The sequence below is a fragment of the Alligator sinensis genome, unplaced genomic scaffold, assembly GCF_000455745.1.
Source record: "Alligator sinensis unplaced genomic scaffold, ASM45574v1 scaffold64_1, whole genome shotgun sequence".
Lineage (NCBI taxonomy): Eukaryota > Metazoa > Chordata > Crocodylia > Alligatoridae > Alligator > Alligator sinensis.
The window spans coordinates 684,549-705,116 of NW_005842458.1; the positions used below are offsets into that span (position 1 = coordinate 684,549).

A 20,568-nucleotide genomic window follows, 5' to 3' on the forward strand; every position below is an offset into this window, starting at 1 on the left:
AGTAGAAGCTGAACCACCACCACCACCACCGGCAAAAACCTGTTGCTGGGCATCACACGCAGAATGCCTTCTGGCTAAAAAGAGACGAGAAAGGCACTTTGCCTTGCAAACAGGACACTAAGTGTGGGGCCATTCCTGCCTCCGTATTCATCCCCCCCTCCTTCCTCACCTCCTTCCAAATTGCTGCTGCCTTAATGGCAATCTCCGAAGCAAAATCAAGAAACAAATTATTTTCTTACACATAATCCCCCTTTTGCTGTCAAGTGCCTGACCCTGGTTTGATAATCTCATTTCCTGAGAATCAAAATGCTGGAAATTTAAGCTTCCTAGAGTGTTAATTGCAGCCCTGCTCCATTGCTAATCAAAAAATTGGATGTTTTGCATGAAAATGCTGCTCTAATTAATTCTCAGTCATAAAGCGCCCCGGTTTTAATAACCCCTTCTTGATTGGATAGCCTTTGAAGAGACAGTGCAGCTAATCCGCTAAACTAGAAAAAACACACGCAGAGGAAATAATAAGTGGGCTTACAAGGTCTGAACTAGATGATTGCATTAACACTGTCAAACCACAAAAAAGTGATTCTTCCCTCTCCTTCCCGCAACCTCAAACAAAACCGTGATCCTCTGCATCCTGGGGAGACGAAAGCAGCCACCTGACAGAGGATTAATCATGACCAATAATTTTTCCCTCCTCCTTAACACAACTGAGTTTTTACATCTCGGACTGTTTATTCCTGCTTTTTTTTTTCTTTCTTTCTTTTTAAGGCATATTTTTAACTGGGATTGTCCACTTGTCATGATGTCTCTTTTAATAAGACAAGGATGCTACTTCTTCCCCTGTCCTTGCTGCCTCTGACTGACACCATATTATCATACACATCTATAAAAGGTGCTGAACCGAATTTTCATTATACAGAATGTCAAGATTCGTTTTTGTCATCAGAGAACACAGCTGGCCTCCTCAGACAGCCCTTTGGTTAATTCAAATAGAACAAGGCACCTACACATAACTGCATTTTCCCCAGACCTGGCCTTAACATCCTGCAAATTTTAATTTACTACTTGTCAGCCGCAGATACCATTTGCTGCTGCTACTGCTGTTGCTGCCACTGTTTTGCGGGCTCTTGATGAGAAAAGAAAAATCTTAATTAGCAGCAGTGAGCTTTGATTTCATTAATTACTCCAAAACTCAGCCATAAGGAATTTCCAACTGCAGAGCAAGCATGTGCACTATTGATCAGCTACAACAATGCCCATTTTCCCGTGCTGAGTTGTGTAATATTTGCGCCCCGCGTGTTCTAGTTGCATTGACCCGCAGCCCAGAATGAACAGTCCACGCAAGCTCAAATTTGTAGGTTTGTTTAATCAAATGTTAGTTCTAAAACTCCACCAAAAAGGCTCTGGGTGCCCTCCGGGCACATTCATCCCTACCGTATGAGATCTCAAAGTCCAGGCTCTCCTTGTATACGGTCAAGGACCGTCCACAGCTCCCCTTCCTCCCTGGATTTTCCGATTTTGGAAGGATCTGCTTTAGTTCCTGTACCTCTACTTGATTCACATTGCAAAATGTCATGATTGAGAACTCTCCGGTTGAGACGTGAAAGTCGAGAAACTTTAAGGTCCTGCCCACACCTACCTGCCTCTACCAGTACAAGTTCTGGCAGCAGAACGCAGCCCGTATACAACCATCACTTTGGCATTTCTGTTGCAACAGGTGGGCCTACAGAGGACAAAGCGCACCCTGAGAAGCCATCACCTCCTACAGAAGACACAGGAATTTTCTGTTAAGCCATCTCCATCCATGCATGCGTACAAATATATTACAGGGGTTCAGGCCCGGGTCTGGGGATCTGAAGTCTTGGCTTCTAATCCTGCTTTTGACACAAACTGAGACTAAAGGTAAGGCCTTTTATCTTGTCACCCCCATTTCCTGATATGTGAAATCAGGCTAGCGATGCCACCACCTCAGAGCAGCAGCCTAATTGTCAAGCAGATGAAAAACGCAACAAGTTCAATACAAATGCTAGGCATCACTGCTATATTAGTGCAACATATATCTATCCAGTAGTTAGGTCTCCCAAGTCCTAGACTAGGGCCCTAAACTGAAATCTCTGCTCTACCCCATACTGATAATGACCCTGAGCAAGTCATTTAGCATCTCTAAGCCTATTTTCCATCTGAGAAAAAGGGGAACAGCACTTCCCTGCCCCTTGCTGTTCACCAGTGCATCTGGAGAACAAACACATTCAAGCTGTAAGGCCCCTGGATATGATGACAGGGATTATACAATTATCACGGGAAGACAGACCTAAGTATTTTCCAAATGCTTGGGCAGGATGGTTCCATTTCCAAAAGGCTGACGACCTAAGGAATAATTAAACTAAAAATCATTCTGTACTTCATATCACACATAACAATCATAGCTCGGGAAGTCAGACTACAACACTGACTTTGCTACACCAAGTGAGACCCGGTGAGCAGGAGACGGGCGGCTTAAAGAACAAGGAGGCAGCTATACCTTCGTTTCAAAGGGTAAACAGGAAGGAGAACGCCGACTTCGCGGAGTTGGTTTTGCCATCAAGAATGAACTCATAAAGCAAACCAATGAGCTCCCTATCAGAATTAATGAACATCTCATGATGCTCCAACTTAAACTGGAAGGAAGCCAATATGCTACTGTCAATGAAAAACAGGAAATTCTAGTCAACAACAATAGGAGAAAGTTGGCAGCACGTGGGCTACCTTCAAGTCCACTGTCATCAGTGCCTGTGAAGAGGCACCTGGATTCTCTACCATGAAACATCAAGACTGGTTTGATGAGAACGACCGGGACATCCAAGAGTTGATCAACTGCAAGCGCAACGACATCAACTCCAAGCAAAAGAAAATGAGTCTCCAGCAAGCTAAAGCAGAAGTTCAAAGGAGGACTCACCATATGAAGAACAAATGATGGCAAGACAAGACAAAGGAGAGTCAACATCTCAGTGACATCCAAGATACGCGCAGTTTTTTCAGTGCCAATGTCAACTACAGTCCGAGCACTCAAGGAACAAACCCCTTGAGATTTAAGGATGGAGGAGACTTGATCAAGGAAAAAGGGGAGCCATGCATGCCCACTGGAAGGTGCATTTTAAAAGACCTTTTCAATTAAAACTGTTGTTGACGACAAGGTTCTCAGCTCCATCCAACAACACCCAGCCACAATCCCTCCAACCCTTGACAATGTGAGGAAGGCCATCAAGCTGATGAAGAATGATGAGGCACCTGGGGCTAATGGGATCCCCACTGAAATCTTCAAGCAGGGGGGAGAGGAGCTCACTTCACAGCTCCATGCCCTCATCTTAAGGAACTGGAAGGAAGAGGAAATCACAGATGACCTCAGGGACGCAATGATTGTGACAAGTTTCAAGAAAGGAGATAAGTCCAACTTGGAAATTACAAAGGGTTTCGCCTTGCTGTCCACCACGGGAAAGATTGTTGCGAGAACCCTCCTGAACCATCTCCTTCCACTTGCTGAAGAGCTCCTTCCAAAATCTCAGTATGGGTTTACGGCATCAAGAGCCACAACGGGCAGGATCTTCAGGGATTGCCAGCTGCAGGTAAAATGCTGAGAGTCACATAAACCCATCTATTGTGGTCTTCTTCAACCTCACAAAAAACCTATCAACTCTGTCGACTGAAAAGCGTTGCGGAGGATCCTTCCAAAGTATGGATGCCCACTGAAATTTGTCACCATTCTTTGTTTGCTCCATATGCAACAGTATGCGAGTGATCATTCTCAATAACAGATCTATCAGAGATCCCTTTAAGGTTAAGACTGGAGTTAAGCAAGGCTGCATCATTGCTCCACCACTCTTGTCAATATTCAATACCGCGATGCTACATCTGACATCCAACAAGCTTCCAGGCAGAGTGGAGCTCAGCTACTGAATGGACGGTAACCTCTTTAACCACAGCCAGCTCCAAGCCAAAATCAAAACCACTGCAACCTCAATCGTTGAGCTCCAGTACGCTGATGATGCTGTAGTGTGTGCTCACTCAAAACCAGACCTTCAAGCAACTGCTGATGTCTTTACTGAGACATACGAGAAAATGCGACTGATGCTTAACAGTGACAACACAAAGGTCCTCCACAAACAAGCTGTTAACGAGTAGTCCCAAGATCCGGTAATTCAGATTCAGTGAGATGCTGGAAAATGCTACGTACTTCCCGTACCTCGGAAGCCATCTCACAGAAGGCGGACGTTGGCAAAGAAATCCAACATCGCCTCAAATGTGCTAGTGAACACGCGTTCGAAGATCTTGACATCAGATCCGAAACCAAGCGCGTGATTTATCAAGTTTTACTCTCCCGGCTCAGTCGAGGCATACACTCAAAAGGAGAGCAGAGCGCTTCAAGGATGTCCTCAAGGCCAACTTGAAAAAAATATAACATCCAATGAGTCCATATGGCCCAGGACTACCCCAAATGGAGGAAGAGCCTGCTGTAGGGATTTCAGTACTTTGAAACCTTACAACAACAATAGAAGATGGGAAAACAGGAGTGGCACGTTGTAGAGCGAACCAAGAACTCAGAGCCACCCACCCTGTATGGAAACGCATGCCTGGCTTGCAACAGAGTCTGTCAATCCTGGGTAGGCCTCAGCAGCCATCTTTAGACCCACAGATAAGACAATTGTAGAAAACAATCATCCTGGACCGTGACAGATTGCTAATGATGACAAAGGGTAATTCTGAGGCACCTAAAAAAAAATGCAGTCCTTTAATACCACTTCCACTAATATATATTTAAACCTCAACAGTGTGCATTAGTGATCTGAACAAAGGACTCGGAGCAAGGCCTCTGAAAACTCTGACCCTAATTCTGCCAGGGTGTTGATATCCCTACTGTGAACCATCTGCCTAGCTAAAATGTTAGCATAAAATCCTACTTTGCAAGGATGTGAAGAAGTTTAATCAATGTTTAAAGGCTTAGGGCTCCCTCTGATGAAAAAAACCAGTGGGCCAAAAATCAAAAATCAAAGAGCAGCTGTGGGGTCCATTAGCCTCCATGGGAGCCACAGCTGTTCAGACGTTCTTAACATTTCACTCTTGAAAACACAAGCCCGGATATTTGACACTACTAGTTCATATCAAGGTCGACTTCACTAAGGCCTGCACTAGCGTAGATAACAGGGAGGCTGGATGCCATTTTCCATGCTGACCAGTACCCTCAAGGCTCTTCACATTTTCACAGCACATAAAATTTCTTTACAAGTTCTCCTGATAAACTGAACTGAGGCCACAGTTCTTCTGAATAAGCCATATAACTACACAAACTCCTTTCAGGTCCCCCTTGCCGAGAGGAAATCAGATATATTTAAAAACAGCCCATAACCAACAGCATCTTTGACAAAATGATGCCGGGCTAGAAATTATCAGCAACCAAGCATCACTGTGCTAGGCGTCTGCTGGCAAGATGTTTTATGCCCAGAGTAATTTCCGACTTCAGGTGCTCTGAATCCTGCACACACAGGAATGACCCACTGGTATGCAAGATAATTAGCTCCCGTTACACGACTTGCTTAAGAGAAGGCAACAAAGAAGTAACCAACTGTGCTTTAATTTTTGGCGCTCTCTTTTTCCTGATTTTTTTTTTTTTTTTTTTTAGTAACTTCAAGTTGTCTCCAAAATCCTGCTCCTCTTTGCTGCTTCCCTTCAATCCTGGCATAAAACACATACAAAATGCAGCCATGTACCTTCCACACTGTATAGCTGTGCTAGGAGCCACATGAATACCAAGAGCAAGAATTTGTGGACTACGTGCATTTACCGCACCAAGGACTCCAGATCTGGGTTGGGGTTTTAGGCCAGTGGTTTTCAGCCTTTTTTTCATCTGTGGACCTTTAAAATTACAAATGGAGGTGTGGACCCTTTGAATTGTAAGTGTGTGTAGTCATATACTTTTGACTGATCGTGATCATTTTTCATGGACCCCTTAGATGTAGCCTGCAGACCCCCAGGGAGCTGCGGACCACACGTTGAAAACTGCCGTTTTAGGCATTACTGTAAAAACGAGTAGATGTGTCATGATTTTTTTCTAGGATGGGGATCAAGTAAAAATTAAAAAAAAGGAATACAAGGAAAAATGCAACATCCTTCCACATCCTGGTAAAGGCCTAAAGAAGGGAACAACTGCCCAAAAGCTTGCAAAGAACTTCGCTCTAACTACTCAGTTGGTTTAATTAAAGATCACATCTGCCCAAAGAACCTTGCCTGTCTATGTCCGTAGACCAACATGGCTACAACCAAAAACCCTGCATCTTCCACATCCTAAACTCACCCAGTACAATAAGAGCCAGGATTTCAAAGCAACTGAAAAGACGCTCTCTCCCCTACCGGACTGGCCTAAGAACATTTTTATCCCTAGAAACTCCATTTCCAAAGCACCGTGTAAACAAAATGTGATGCTGTGATGCCGCAGCCGGAAAAGCAAATAAAACTCTGGCTTGCATCTACCGATCCATCTCAAGCAAGACCCTAGAAGTCATCCTCCCGCTTTACCCTGCCTTGGTGAGACCGCAGCTGGAGTACTGCGTCTGATTCTGGGCTCCACACTTTAGAAAGGATGTGGAGAAGCTTGAGAGAGTCCAGAGGAGAGCCATGCATGTGATTAGAGGTCAAGAGAGCAGGCCTTATGAGAAGAGGCTGAGAGGCATGGGACTCTTCGACAAGGTCTAACGGCTGCAAACTGCTGGAAGACCGTTTTAGACTGGACATAAGGAAAAACTTCTTTACCGTCTGAGTCTCCAGAGTCTGGAACAGAATTCCCCCAAAAGTGGTGCAAGCAGCTACTCTGGATATCCTTAAGAAACGCCTGGATGCTTATCTAGCTGGGATCATCTGATCTCAGCTGACTTCCTGCCCCTCGGGCAGGGGGCTGGACCCGATGATCTCACGAGGTCCCTCCCAGCCCTGATGTCTATGAAGGCTACGAAATGAAACAGACTGGGGACATAATGTTCATGCACCGCAACTACCGAGCAGGCGCCCCTGAAATGGACTGCGACAGCTTTGACAATGCACAGCAAGATGCAATCGATTTAAGGCTGATAAAAGGAACGCTATCCAAAGGAAAAAGTGTGAGCAGTTCTTAAATGTAATTTTCACAACTGGAATCTGACCAAGAAACTAGGATAACAAGCCCACTCTTGCAAAGAGAAGAAAAAAAGAAAAGCATTATGGGAATTTTAATGAACATAAATGATTAGTTTAGTTGTAGAACATATGCAAAAACAATATCCAACACGATCACACCCTTGCCACCAGGCTGTACAAGCTCAAAGGCAGGAAATCTATTTTCTAAACTTCAGGGTGTTTTAAAATGACAGAATTCTTCCAAATAACTTGACACGGCTTAAACAAAAGCAAAGAAATCCAGGGCCTGGTTCGTCTACCACTGATTGATTTCAAAAGGATCAAACCTTAAAACATGCATGCTTCCAACCCTAACGCATGTGCAACAGAGGCTCTGACAACAGTGGGTGATCATATATTTCAGGCCACAGGGAAAAGGTTAAAGACAAGGTGTCATCCTTCTCCTTGTGCATTATAAGGCAATTTAAATTAAATTCCCATTTCAAGAATTTGCCATGAATTGAATATCTAGGGGGTGTTGTACAGAGACTGATACTTTGAAGATACTTTTGGCAGATTTCTGCTCCTACCTCAACATTGCACCTTTCCTCCCTAAGGCCACAGTCTGTGGATAAGACTATCGAGAAGAGCAACTTGCAGGAGTGTGGTCTTCAGAGGAAAGATGGCCACATGCCAGCCTTGCCCCAACCTGACTGAACAATTCAATTATTTTTAAAAAGTTAAAATTGAAATGCAGATCTTGCTGTGGCCCAGGGCTCAAGTAGATAAATGGACTAGTTGAAAGCGAACAGCAGTTTATAATGGAAAGAGAGAGGCTTTAACATTTTTATCATAAAGAGTTAAGAGGGAAAACTTTTCTCTGTGACTAAATAGCAAATGTTTCTTGCAAAATTCGCCTGTCTCCATCCTTCCTGAGCCCCTCCATTCAAACTTCTCATGTCCTCTTGCATCATATTCAAGGTCTTAATACTCATCCCCAGTCACATTTGGGAATGTTGAACCCAAGCATAGATTTAGTTATGGATCTATAAGGCCCACACACTTCCACCCCCATCTTAGGTCAATCCTTGTGCTTTCTCCTTCCCATCTTCTCTAGCACTATACTTAGGGCAGTCTCCATGATTATCTATCAAATGCCCTCTTCTGCCCTACTGATGTTTCCCTAGAACACACTTCCTTTCAGAAATCCTCCTCCCCACATTTCTCTTAAAAGTGTTGTCCCCAAGCTTGTCCTCCTTCGAGGACTCCTTACAGGATAAGGACTTAAAGTAGTTAGCTATTCAGAGCAACATTTCTCATGCAGGTTGGAAAAGCTGGGTTTTTGATTGTAGCCGTGTTGGTCCAAGGACATCGGCAGGCAAGGTTCTGAGTAGATGTGAGATTTTTTTTATTAGAGTAATTGGAAAAAAGTTCTTAGCAAGCTTTCAGGTTGGAAAAGTGCATGCCATAAAGGAACAGCTCCATGCAAAAATAGCTCTCACAGTAATATTGGCATAATTGCGTCATGAAAAAACCCCAACACTTCCATGATTCATCCCAGCACCTGGGTCCAAAGACAAGCAGGTGGGATAGGTTAATACTCCTGTTTTCTAATGTGTTTTTAGTCCATATAAGATTAATTGAAAATCAGCCTATTCGTGAAGCAACAGACTGATTCTCCTTGAAGACAGGAGTTGGAATAACACTCGCTAGACCTAGACCCCTGGAAGACTGTCGTGGGTGGAGGGCTCTTGCCTGCTGGAAGGTGGTAACTTCTCTCAGGAGCTCCTGGGTTCCTAGAGATGGGACTTGTTACTCCATCTCAACAGTGGGATGCAGCTGTTTGTATTGGTAAATGAAAGGCAAGGGACATGCTACGTAGTACTTTGAAGACTGTTGTACTGCACTGGACAACTCAACTGAATTAAGAATGGAAAATGTTACATTAGAAAGGCAAGGATTTTGCTAAATTTGAGAGCAGAACTGTGTAATTGCAACAGGAAAACACTTTTGCAGTTCCCTTCTGCATGGTATCTGATCACCTCCGCTTAGTACGGGAGTGTTTTACTCATCCTGTTCTCTAATGGGATTTCATACAGCCATTTGCACACAGAGACGTCATCATGTCTGTCACCATAAGCAAGTGCACGTGACATATTTCTACCACTCACAACTTTAGCCTGCAAGGTGAAGGGCTGTTTGGCTGGATTCCTCCTAAGTGTGCCTTGACTGTGATAAGGCACCTCAAAAAGAGTATCTTCACCTCTCCCTTTTTCTGATGAGCTACCAAATCACGATGAGGGACAACTACCAATATCAAATATCTCTCTTATGGGTTTATACGGAACCAACCGCATTCCAGGCTAAAACTCGGTCTCTGCCCATAACGTTTGGGCAGCAATGGCTTTAAACAGAGGTTTCATATCGCACTCATTACATGATGACAAATGCAGTATAAGAAACTGGATCAGTTATACAGAGCCAAACCAACTTGGATTTTTGTAGATATTTTTGTGAAGATCTTCTCTAATATCTCACCCATTCTGATTCTTGCAAAACAAGATCTCCCTTGTAGGATACGGCTGATGGGAAGAAGCTTGCAGTTGTGCCGTGTTCGTTGGAGAGACACCTCTATACCTATTTGTACAACAGTATGCACAAACCATTTTGCGCAAACAACACAAGCCAATAAGAATATCGCAGCTCTCCAAATCCGTCGTTTAAAAAAAGCGTGCACATTTAACAGGGCGACAGAAACCTTCCTCCTTCTAGCAGCTGAGCCATGTAAAGTAGTGTGTGCTCCTCATTGCCAACACAGCTGGTTCTTTAGCTCAAAGCAGACTCAGGCTTTCAGACACAAAAAGGTCCTAAGCTTCAGTCCATGGGAATAATCTAACATAACATTTACCACAAACTGTATGAAAATGAATTTCAGGTAAGGAAACAAACATCAAGCTGTCAAATGTGTTATTTATATTAAGATTCTTCTCCATTTCAATTATTGTTTGAATAGTGTCCTTTTCGAACTCAGACCTTTAGCATATACTATGAGGTGGGGGGATAGAAATGCACAAGTTTTCCCCACCTACTTCGAGTGAATAAAAGATTACGAGCTGACCAGGTTTGCAGAGTCCTGAACTACGGCCCTACACATGGTTAGCTCAACAGATGCTACCAATTTCTGAGGCCAGCGTAGGCAAGGCCTGTAGATTCTTGGCAAAAGGAATCAACCAAGCGAATGAGCGATCCAGCTGCCCACCTTGAAGTTCTCCGCTCCTGCTGTAGAGCTCCCGTCTCTGCTCGCGCAAGTAGGCGCTCATGCTAATAGCATGGGAGGACGACTCAAACCTGCAATAAAAAGAATCGAGTCAGTCCACTAATACACATCTTCTTTTCTGCAGACTCAGGTGAGAGCTATAGTACGAGGACTCTGCTGGTACACCGTACTACACCAGAGCGCACGATAGAGAATGCTGCTGTCAACGCTGTGTTTTTGCCAACACAGTCTACTCTAGCCTTCCCCAAGGAATATAACCTCTGCTGGCAAAAACACAGCGTCGGCTTTCAGCAGCAAAGCTAGGATGGTTGCCAATTCTTGTGCTTTCTCTTTCCCATCCTTTCTACCGCATCATCGCTCCCCTGGCCAGCCGAACCAGGCTGGCAAGTCAGCAGCGGAAACTGCCACAAAGGTCAAGCTGTTCCATTCGACCAGGTAAAAAAGTTACCGTTAAAATATCACTAAGAAGCGAGGTGCATTTGAAGCAGAAATGAACCAGCAAACTAGTGGAACCCACACAACCCCAGCCCTGCACGGACAACGTCTCAGATGTTAACAAAGAAATGCTGAAGACACTGAGTGAATGCCAACAACACTTCTCTGGAAAACTGGGAGGAGCACAATATGCAGGTCTGGATTTTCTTGCTCTAGCAGCAGGCAAGATGGACCCATTGGGAATGGTCTGTGGAAGGATCCACACTGCTGAGGATCTCCCCCCCCCAATGCTGTCAGCAGTAGCAGTTGGGGAAAAGGTAGAAAGCAGCAGTCTTCCAGTTTCCCAATCAGAGCAAGGAGCTAAACCCAAGATGCTAAACCTTGGACACCTCCTCTCTAGGGAGCAAGAGCAGCTAAGTAGGAAGGCTTCAGAGACTCTCCTCACCCTCTTCTTCACAGCTCTGAAACCCAGACATTGCATTTTTCCCCTCTCACTTCCAGTATTAGCACTGGTTGTCAGGTTTCCAAATCACAACCATCTGCCTCATCTCACAGGGCTCCTCATTTCCTCCCTCTCCTTTTTCTTGGTCCTTCTACTAGGTTCCAGGTCCTCACTCCCATCTCTTACTCGGGGACACCTTCCCACCTCCTACACCTCTTTTATTCTATCAATTATTTGTGGTTGAGTCTCAAAACAGTTTGGTTAAATAGAAATAAAACAAAACGTTTCAGCTAATAGGTTCAATGCTCCAATGCTTGTGAAATGTGTATTTATCATTGTGCTGCTTGTACATCTTATCCTGTTCTGGCTTTCTTTCACAGGAGGCCATGTAACACGTGGCATGCGTCTGCTCTCCACTGGGAGCTACTACAATAGTAATTGCTATATATGGAGGGCCTTTTACGTGAGGAGCTCGAAATCCATTAAATTAGCTATGCTATGTTACAAACTTACGAGTCCTAGGCCCACTTCACAGATGGGGAAAGTGAGGCACAGAACAATTACACAGATTGTCCACGTGCCAGGAAGTCGGTCTCAAAGCAGAGAAAAGAGCGTGAAGTCCTGACTCGTCCTGTTGCACTGCAAGACCGTGCTCGTCTTCTGAGACATGCTATCCAGCAGCTACAAGATTAGCTTCCGGGAAGAGATCCCAACCTCTTACATATCAAACATCTCTATCAGTCTGAGAGTGAGGCTTCATCTTCTGTTCAACTGATTTCCAAAGTGAGGAATCTAAAAGCAGATATTCTTATGACAAGCGGATGGCTTCTCTAAATTGGAAACAGGTGATGAAAATGCAAGAAAGAGAGCCTTGCAGTCTGGAGAGAGAAAACCCCCCCACTAAAGATGGAAAAGACGAGAGGAATAACACTTTATCAAATATGTACATCCCTTGACGGACTAAGAAATTCCATTTCAACGCAGAGATTTCCATAGATATAGTGACAGCTGACAGGAGGCAGATAACCAAATGAGAGATCCCAATAAGCACTGCTGTCACCAAGGTGCTAGCAGTGACTTAGTGACAAGGGTAGGAGTGCTAGGAGGTGTGCTGTTCTTATTAGGTTAGGCACCTTCACTTTAACCAATTATACCTAACTTCATTCTTAGCTGACAGAAATGAGTGTGCGCAGGCTTCAGGCACCGTGTGCGAAACAATATTTTCCTCCAACCAAGAGAAGCAGAGAACGCTGCAGGATTAGTGTGATAAGCCATGGAGGAAGGCTGAACAGCCTCATGTTGCTCCAAAGCATGTCACCTCCAAGCTGTTTTAGGAAGAGCATCCATCCAGAGAGGAGCTGGACAACCTCCTGGAGTATGGAGTTGTGGGGGTAGGAAGGATTTGGGGGAGGCAAAACGGTGGCAATGAGGACCATCAGCAGCCCACCGGAGTCAGCCTGATGTCAGGTGAACCCTCTGGCTAGCCGGCAATGTGCCAGGGATCATCATTTCGCTGTGTATGTCGAGGTGCGATTATGTGCACCCTGGGCCTGGCAAATGGACCTCTGAGGCACTACTAGCAAAGAAAAAGTATCTGCACTAGTGGTCTCAGAAACAGGAGAGCAGCTACCGCTAGCTGATTCTTAATAGTTAAAAGAAAGCAGGGAGCCAACTTCAGCTGTAAGTCATTTCCAAGCGAGTTATGCAGAAGCCAGTGCACTTGCCATCCCCTGCTCAATAAAAACAGCGACTCCAGCAAGGCGAAGAAGCAGTAACAAAAAGCAGGTCTGTCCCCAAGGGTTCACGCCACCAGAATGAATGCAAGCCACTCGCATTTCTGTAGTCCCCCTACTTCCAGTGCCGAGCCAGCCACAGCCAAGGGAAACCAGGGTGCTTGTCTGTGAAGGTGGCCCCTGGGCTTTGGAGAACCCGACCCTCCGGCTCTGGCAAGGCCAAAGGAGTAACAGTCTATGCTCTCACTTCCATAGGTTTTCAGCTTCCTCAGCCTTATATTTGCTGGATTTGTTAACTCTGGCTCTTAATACCTTCCTTCTCCCCTCATTAATTTTCTTACTTGCATTACAATGAGGCAAGGATTTCTTTTACTGGACTAACTGCATAGTTGGGATAGAGTTAGGCAAGCTTTCAAATGCAAAACTTTTTTCAGCATATTACAGTAACACCCAAAAGCTCCAATGACAGTGATACTTCACTGTGAAGCGTAATTCAATCATCATAAAAAGTTAGAGTTACTGTCTATAGAGATAATATTACTACCCGCACCACAAGGTTTAGGTTAGCGAATCAGCAGACGGGCAGGAAACTCAGCATAGCTTCCCTGAGCACTTTAACAACAGGACCAGCCTTCTCAACCTACCAGCCTCTCTCCTTGGTCCTCACGAACCTCACTGCAAGTGAAATCACTCCTCCTCCCAGCTCCCTGCACCTTCCCACGCCTGCGCTTACATTCTTCTCTGAGCCACTCAGCTCTTCTCTACACTTTCAATTAAAATAGTTCTCCAAAACTTAAAAAAAGAGATTAACAGTCTCCGTCTGCATGAAACTGAGACTGTTATTTATCTTGTTCTCCCTGTCCCTCTCCACCCCTTTCCTGTACGTTCTCCCTAATGTGCATCTGTCTCAACTTAGACTATAAGCTCATCCGGGCAGGTCTGGGGTCTCCCCGGGAGTGCATACACGTTCCAGGGTTGGGAGGGCCACCAAGTCTCAGAGTTGCTCTAATTAAAACACCTGCAGTGTCACATGTATGAAGCACCCTGAGCTTCAAAATGGCAGCAGGGGCGCTTTAACTAAAGCTCGTTCGACAGGCTTCAGTTAAAGCACCCCTGCTGCCATTCTGAAACGCAAGGACTCTGTGTGATACATGCGCACTAATTAGCATGCTCCAGCAGACTTGAGCAGACTCAGTTAATCAAGTCTGCTCCAACGTGTGCTAATTAGCACATGCCAGTGCAGTGGTCCGTCATGTGTGCAGGTGCCCACTATGGTTTCATACAGACACCAATATAATGAGATCCCTGAGCAAAGCCTTTGGAAACGGCTGTAGCAAACAATAAAGAATCAGTGTACAGGTTAGGGGCTGGAAGAGAGCTCAGACGAGTTCCAGCTACGGCAGTTCATGTCTGTCTGAAGCCTGACATACCCTCCTATACGTGTCTGAAATTGGTATTGGCAGTGCACGCTGCCCAAGGCTCTAGACAAATCTCAGGTGTGGCTCCGCCAACAGGACAGAACTTACTTGAACAGAGGGTTTTTCGGCCTTTGAGGTTTCTTCTTTGCAAAGAATGATGCAAACTCTCTCCCCGAGCTGGCATAGCTGAGCTGAGCGGATGGCTCCGAGGCAGTCCGAGTGTTCTTCATATCCAAATATTCAGTCAGCAGCATCTGGGAGCAGAGAGGAAACGGAAACAGTATTAGAAACAGACCAGCAATGAAGATCTTGCTTGCAAATCCTGAGTGGCTTAAAAGCATGCTGCTGGTCCGAAGAAAATACGACATGTAGTAAAATTGGCAAAAGTGCATAAATGACTTGAGTCCCATTTTCAAAACGGGGAGGCACTTAGGAACCAAGATCTACTGACTTTCTGCCATGAAGAAATATTGCTACAATTCCCCACAGCTGCCAAGGCAGGTTCAATTCCACTAACAGCAACATTTCAAATTCAACCATAGCCTGGCAGCTAATACTTACAGATGTATTATTACTACCAGGGTTGTGTGCATCGTCACAGCGCTTAAGAACGTAAGGGCTTCCCACCTTGCTAATCCCAGTGGATTAGCACTTGAAGACATCAGACCAATGGCCTCCGTCAGGGATCGGTACTGGCGCCTCTCCTTTTCTAGCTGTACATTGATGACCTGCCTGCGACCGGCTCAATGAAAATCGGTTTACACTGATGACCGTGCCTTTGCCACCCAACCTCACGACTTTAAGAGTGGAATTTGCACCTGATGGAGATGTGCAACTGATGGGTGACTGAGGATTTGACTCCTCCTCAAATGACAGGAAAGGCTAGACTGGTCCAGGCGGGAGAGAACATCCATGAGGCTTCCTGAATGCAACAGGTTTAGCTCCGGCCTCCTGAGAGATTACTCTCTGTAACCTGGTAGAGCCCGGAGATCCCCAAGAGAAAAGGGATCTGCCACATCTTGCTATTTAAGTCTGAGCTACCTGGTCAAATATTCACTAAGTCAAATCACTCTGCACCTAAGCCCCAGGTTGAAACATGTCAGCAAGAAAGAGCTGAGATGAAGTGGAAAGTGTTACTCAGAACACAAATCTGAAATCCAACTAATGATTTCTACCTGCACGCACTATGATCCTGTGTAAAATTAAGAATTGAGACGAAAGCAGTTGGTGTATTCCCGGTCCAGTCAAAATGAATGTGTTGCATGCAGAGGGTCCTATGCTGTAAAATAAAATTGCTTGCCAAGATTTCATAAATCACCTCTAAATGACTGCCAGACCAAATGCCCTTCTTTTAACCAGTAAAAATCGGATTTTTGCTTTGTCTAAAAAACGAAATAAAAAAAATAAAAAAATCAGGTGTCAGAGTGAATTCTCTTCTCCTAGTCAACACCTCCTCCAGCCCACTTCACTACAAGTCGGTCTAAAGGAAAAACTGCATTGCAAAAATCCCCGTTCCCTTCACTGAACGAAGCAGGGAGCAGACGGAGTTATCAGGTAATACGGACTGGGTCGGCAGTTAACAATTAGGAACGGGAATAAATCCCTGCTCATTCATCCTTTGCTTCCCCCTCCTCTTTCTTCACACCTCCAATACAGCTTGCTTTTCTCATTACGTACAGAAACTTGGGTGCATGCATTCAGAAAACTTTAGGCATTTCAGGCCACTGGTAATGCATTTCACACTATTTTGAACACACTATATCCAACCAAAGAGTGTGGAGTTTAATGGAGAAGAATACACGACTAGTGCGCTGCCTGTATTTAAACAAATTACAAAGAAATAATATCTAGGCAAATGATACCATGCCACTAATCGGAAACAAATCGAGCATTGCTCTAAAAAGACACAGCATAATTAAATAAAGATAACTTGATTTAAATTCCTAACATCGCTCAATTAAAACTTCACCTGAGAGAAAGCTTTTAAATACATACATTATTGTTGCAGTATAAAAACAATCACTGCACTAATTTTTCTAACAGTAATTTAGCAGTCGTGCTCTGTATTCTCTAGCTGGCTCTTTGCCTTGCTTACTTGAATTAACCTCCAAAATCACCATAAAAATACCATTTTAAAAAAACTTTTCCAGAACAGGAAAGGGTGAGGGGAGGGGAGGAAATCACTTAGCAATTTTACTCGCTCCACAAAGAGTGCTGTTTCGTGCTGATGATATCACCGCACCCAATGGCAGTAAGAAAAAGGGTGTTATATATAACTTTGTGATTTACTTAACGGAGGAAAAGGTTTGGTCTTGCAATGTAAATTGATGCAAGAGGCAAGGATTCCTTTTATTGGACCAACTATGCAGTTGGGATGAAGTCAGACAAGCTTTCGAATGCAAGATGTTCTTCATCAGGTCACGCACTGACGAGTTTCTTTAACCTTCCTCCCAACGATTTCTGGACCATCATGGCTACATCACTGTTACACTAACGTGAATTTAGAAAGTGAACGAGTTATACCTGTAACCAGGGTGATAAGGCACGCATTAGCACTGGTGGGTAAGTCAACACTTGCAGGATTCATAAGATAAACCCAGCGATTTCAAATAAGAATCCATAGGATCTCCAGGGGTCAATAAACCCCGTGCGCACTGCAAGGTAGCAGCACAGGAAACACTTGAACGTGCAGCACGCGGAGCCACAGATGGGTCTGTGGGGCCACATACTGCACGACCACACTCATCTGGATGTGGCCATTGAGGCCAGCTCTGGCATGGCTTCACAAGGGACCAGTCTCTGGCTTGAGACCCTAGCTCCCCTTTGCCCTTGCCTTTCCTGATGATCCGTCGCACCCCCACTACAGAGACCTCCTCCTCTCGGTCAGATCCCAGGAAGGCTGGTGCTTTCTTCTCCAGGGGATGGGAATCAAAGTGCTGACATCCAGAACGGCACAGCAGTCTGCTCAGCTCCCAAGTCTTGTTTTGGGCACTGCAGTTCCCCCGGTCCTCATTCGGCCTCCACTCTGATCCCCCCGGGACTACTCTTTCTCCCCAGCTCTCCCCTTTCCCCTCGGGACACAAACAGCCACGCTTCCAACAACATTTTTACAAAACTATAGTATTAACCTGGGGAAAATACTCACCGGATAAAAAGAAACAAAATCATAGGGAAGCAATCGGAGAGCAGTCTAGACCGCTATCAGCCCCTGGAGTGAAAAGGGCACATAAGTAATCCTATTTATTAAAACTTTTTACAGAAAAGCATCATCACACTGAGCCCATCCAAAGCGTCTCCCATCACAGCAACAAGCTAGAATTCAGCCCACTTAGTCTCCTTCATTGCATCCAGGCATTTTAATTGCCGATTTGGCTTAACAACATATTGCAGGACCCGCTCCCCATCGCACTACTCAGTGCTTACTTTTTCTGCCTGCCCTCACTCATCTCACCAGTTTCTGCTTCTTTCACCCCAGCATTGCCAAGGGCTCTGCCCCTACATGAAGCTTGAATAAACACGATTTTTCAACGTTCAAAATCAGGAGCTTGTGCACGTACTTACTAAAAGCCAGTCCTGTAGAATTTTAAAAATCTATTAAAAAAAAAAACAACACATTTTTCTGCCTATCAAAGAGAATAGGAGTTCTCCCTGACAATGAACTCAGGGACTGCAGGATTAGGTCCTGTATCATTTGATTAGTAGTTGCTAAGCCATCAATCAAAAACCTCGTTACACATTAATCACATGCACATAGGGCAAGATTTATGAGCGACTGGAAAGTTTGCAACATCCCATCCATCTACAACAAGGACTTTTGACTTCCTGCTCAACAATGGTTGAACGCCGCCATTCCAGCGTTGCTCGCATCAATATCAACCAGAAGGCTGAGCTCAAAGCTATCCTCAGCCTGATTTTTGGATGGATATCCTAGAGAAAGGCATGTCCAAACATTATTTTTAAATAAAAAAAAAAAGGAGCGATTATGGATTTTGGTGGTTATTGAAGCCACGAAAGTATAAAAAGGTTGCATCACTAGGTGCATGTTTTCTTCAACACTGCCCTTCTAACAACCCCCAACATACTGTATCAAGGCAAAGCAAAAGGCCTACCCGAGTCAAAACAGGCTCCATGAGTAGCGTGGTTAAAGGCGAGCGGTCGCCACATCCACCTGCACACAAGGGAGTGATGTGGCTAGCATCAGGTCCGGCTGCCCTCGACTCTCTGGGCCTGAATGACTCCAGACACCCAGCTTTCAATGCGACCCTGGAGCAAATTTACACTTACGTCTCTGGAGCCATAACAACAAGACATTTTGACCACCCTGACACCATGCCACAAACGTGACTTGCAAGCTCGAAGAGGAAGAGGTGATGCCGTGCCTACATGCCCAGCGGTGCAGAGAAAGACCGCCCCAAGAAACGCAGCTGCGACTTCAGGGCCGCGGAAGATGTGGCTTTGTATTATTAGCTCTGCCATAGTTTTCTCATAAGAACGTGACAAGTCAACACACGCTGTTGTGCTTCAGATGCCAGCGTGTGAAAACCAGGGTAACGCTACATTTGCTTGCCTACTACTACAGGTTGCTGCAAAAGTAACTTCATTAAGTATTACTAATACTTCTCCTTTTTAAGATACAGCCCAAGGTAGCGCTCTGGGAGCCTAAACCCACAAACAAAAATATCACAACAGACAGAGACTAAGCAGAGCAGAATCAGGAAAGAGAAAGGATGGGTGTTGCAGTATGCCCAGACAGGCAAAAAAGCAAGGTCTGGCGGAAAAAATGGACCAAGATCCAAACCAGAGGATGTCTCCCGCAGAAAGCCCTGACGCTGCCTCCATTTCATATGTACTGGGAATGCTCCTGTTTGAGCACGTGGCAGAAAGCCACCTTTGTTTCTCCCCAAAATCTCTGCTCTGTGACAATTTGATTAGGATGGGCCCAGCAGAGGGGACACACCTTTACCCCATCCCATCTCTTTAGGTAACCTGAGTTGGATACATTCCTGATGGAGGGGGGAAACCTGCTCCCTCTGCCTACGTGACTGGCATCACATACCTGGGTGGGGGGCTTCCTCCCCCCCAGATCAGATTTCAATAATTTCTCTGATATTGCTCTACCCTGTACCCTATTCTAACCATACCCTCTGTAACCAATACAGTTCTCCTTTGTACCTAATGTGGGAGACTTATTGGGAGTGGGTCTAGATTATGCCTTGGGGTCCCCTTGGTTCGGCTGACTAAGAGAGACCACTACTTGTGCTTCTGACTGAGGGAAGCACCCCAACTTCTTGAAGTGAATCAAGTACCCTTGAGGGCTACTAGGCCTGTGTTTCCCAGGATGTGCAGAGCCAGAATCAGCCCAGAGCTCTGGGTGGTGGCAGTGGAAACCCCCGGCTAGCAGGTGTGCTCCAGGAAGGGGGTCAACCAGACATAAGGCACCCCCAAGGAGGTACTCAGAGCCTGGAAGGCGGTCAGGTGCAGTGAGGTGGGTGGCTCAATGCCCCCTACTGGCCTGCCACAGAGCACCCCTGCTGATCTCAGTTGTGGCAGCCCATCACAAAGGTGTACCGCACACAACTTGGTCCCAAACTATTTTGGGGGAATTATTAATTAAAACCAAGAGTTTGAATTTTACCTAAAAACTTATTGGTAACCAATATAGCTCACGAAGCTCTGGTACAAGGTGCTCCCGACACACAGCTCCACTTCAACAAAGCAATGGTGCATTTCATGAGCTGACAGTGACCTGCCATTCCATTTCGATGCTAACGCAGGAACGGGTTTAATAACAGCGACTGAAGTTAAAAGACTTCCAAAATCAGCAGATTCAGAAAAATGGCATCCAAGAAACTTAAAAGTGCTAGCCAAAGCAATCGCTGAATCATGCACATTAGCTTTCAGTACGACTTGGGAGACTGTGGGGGTTCCAGAAGATCAAAAGAAATCTAATGTGCCTATCTTTTGAAATGGGAAAATGTGAAGACCAAAGGCAATTCTCGGCTTGTCAGCCTATCGCGGACAACATACGAGAACAGCCGAGAAGCTATCCTAATGCAGAATTAAAGGCAGGCAACTACGTTACTTAGTGAGTTTATGGAAAATCAAATGTTGCCAACGTTATGCAATTAGAAGTTTGGCCAATTTTTG

The 20,568-nt window shown here is 45.1% G+C and overlaps 1 protein-coding gene across 1 annotated transcript in view; it reads right to left on the minus strand.

Annotated features, from left to right (window-relative positions):
- EXOC4 (exocyst complex component 4) overlaps positions 1 to 20,568 on the minus strand; it is a 533,911-nt gene that overhangs the window by 384,217 nt on the left and 129,126 nt on the right. Inside the window, exons 8-9 of the mRNA XM_006030683.3 lie at positions 14,530 to 14,675; positions 10,376 to 10,464 (exon numbers count right to left, since the gene is read on the minus strand). Coding sequence (XP_006030745.1) covers positions 10,376 to 10,464; positions 14,530 to 14,675 — 235 coding nt within the window. The remainder of the gene's footprint in view (positions 1 to 10,375; positions 10,465 to 14,529; positions 14,676 to 20,568) is intronic.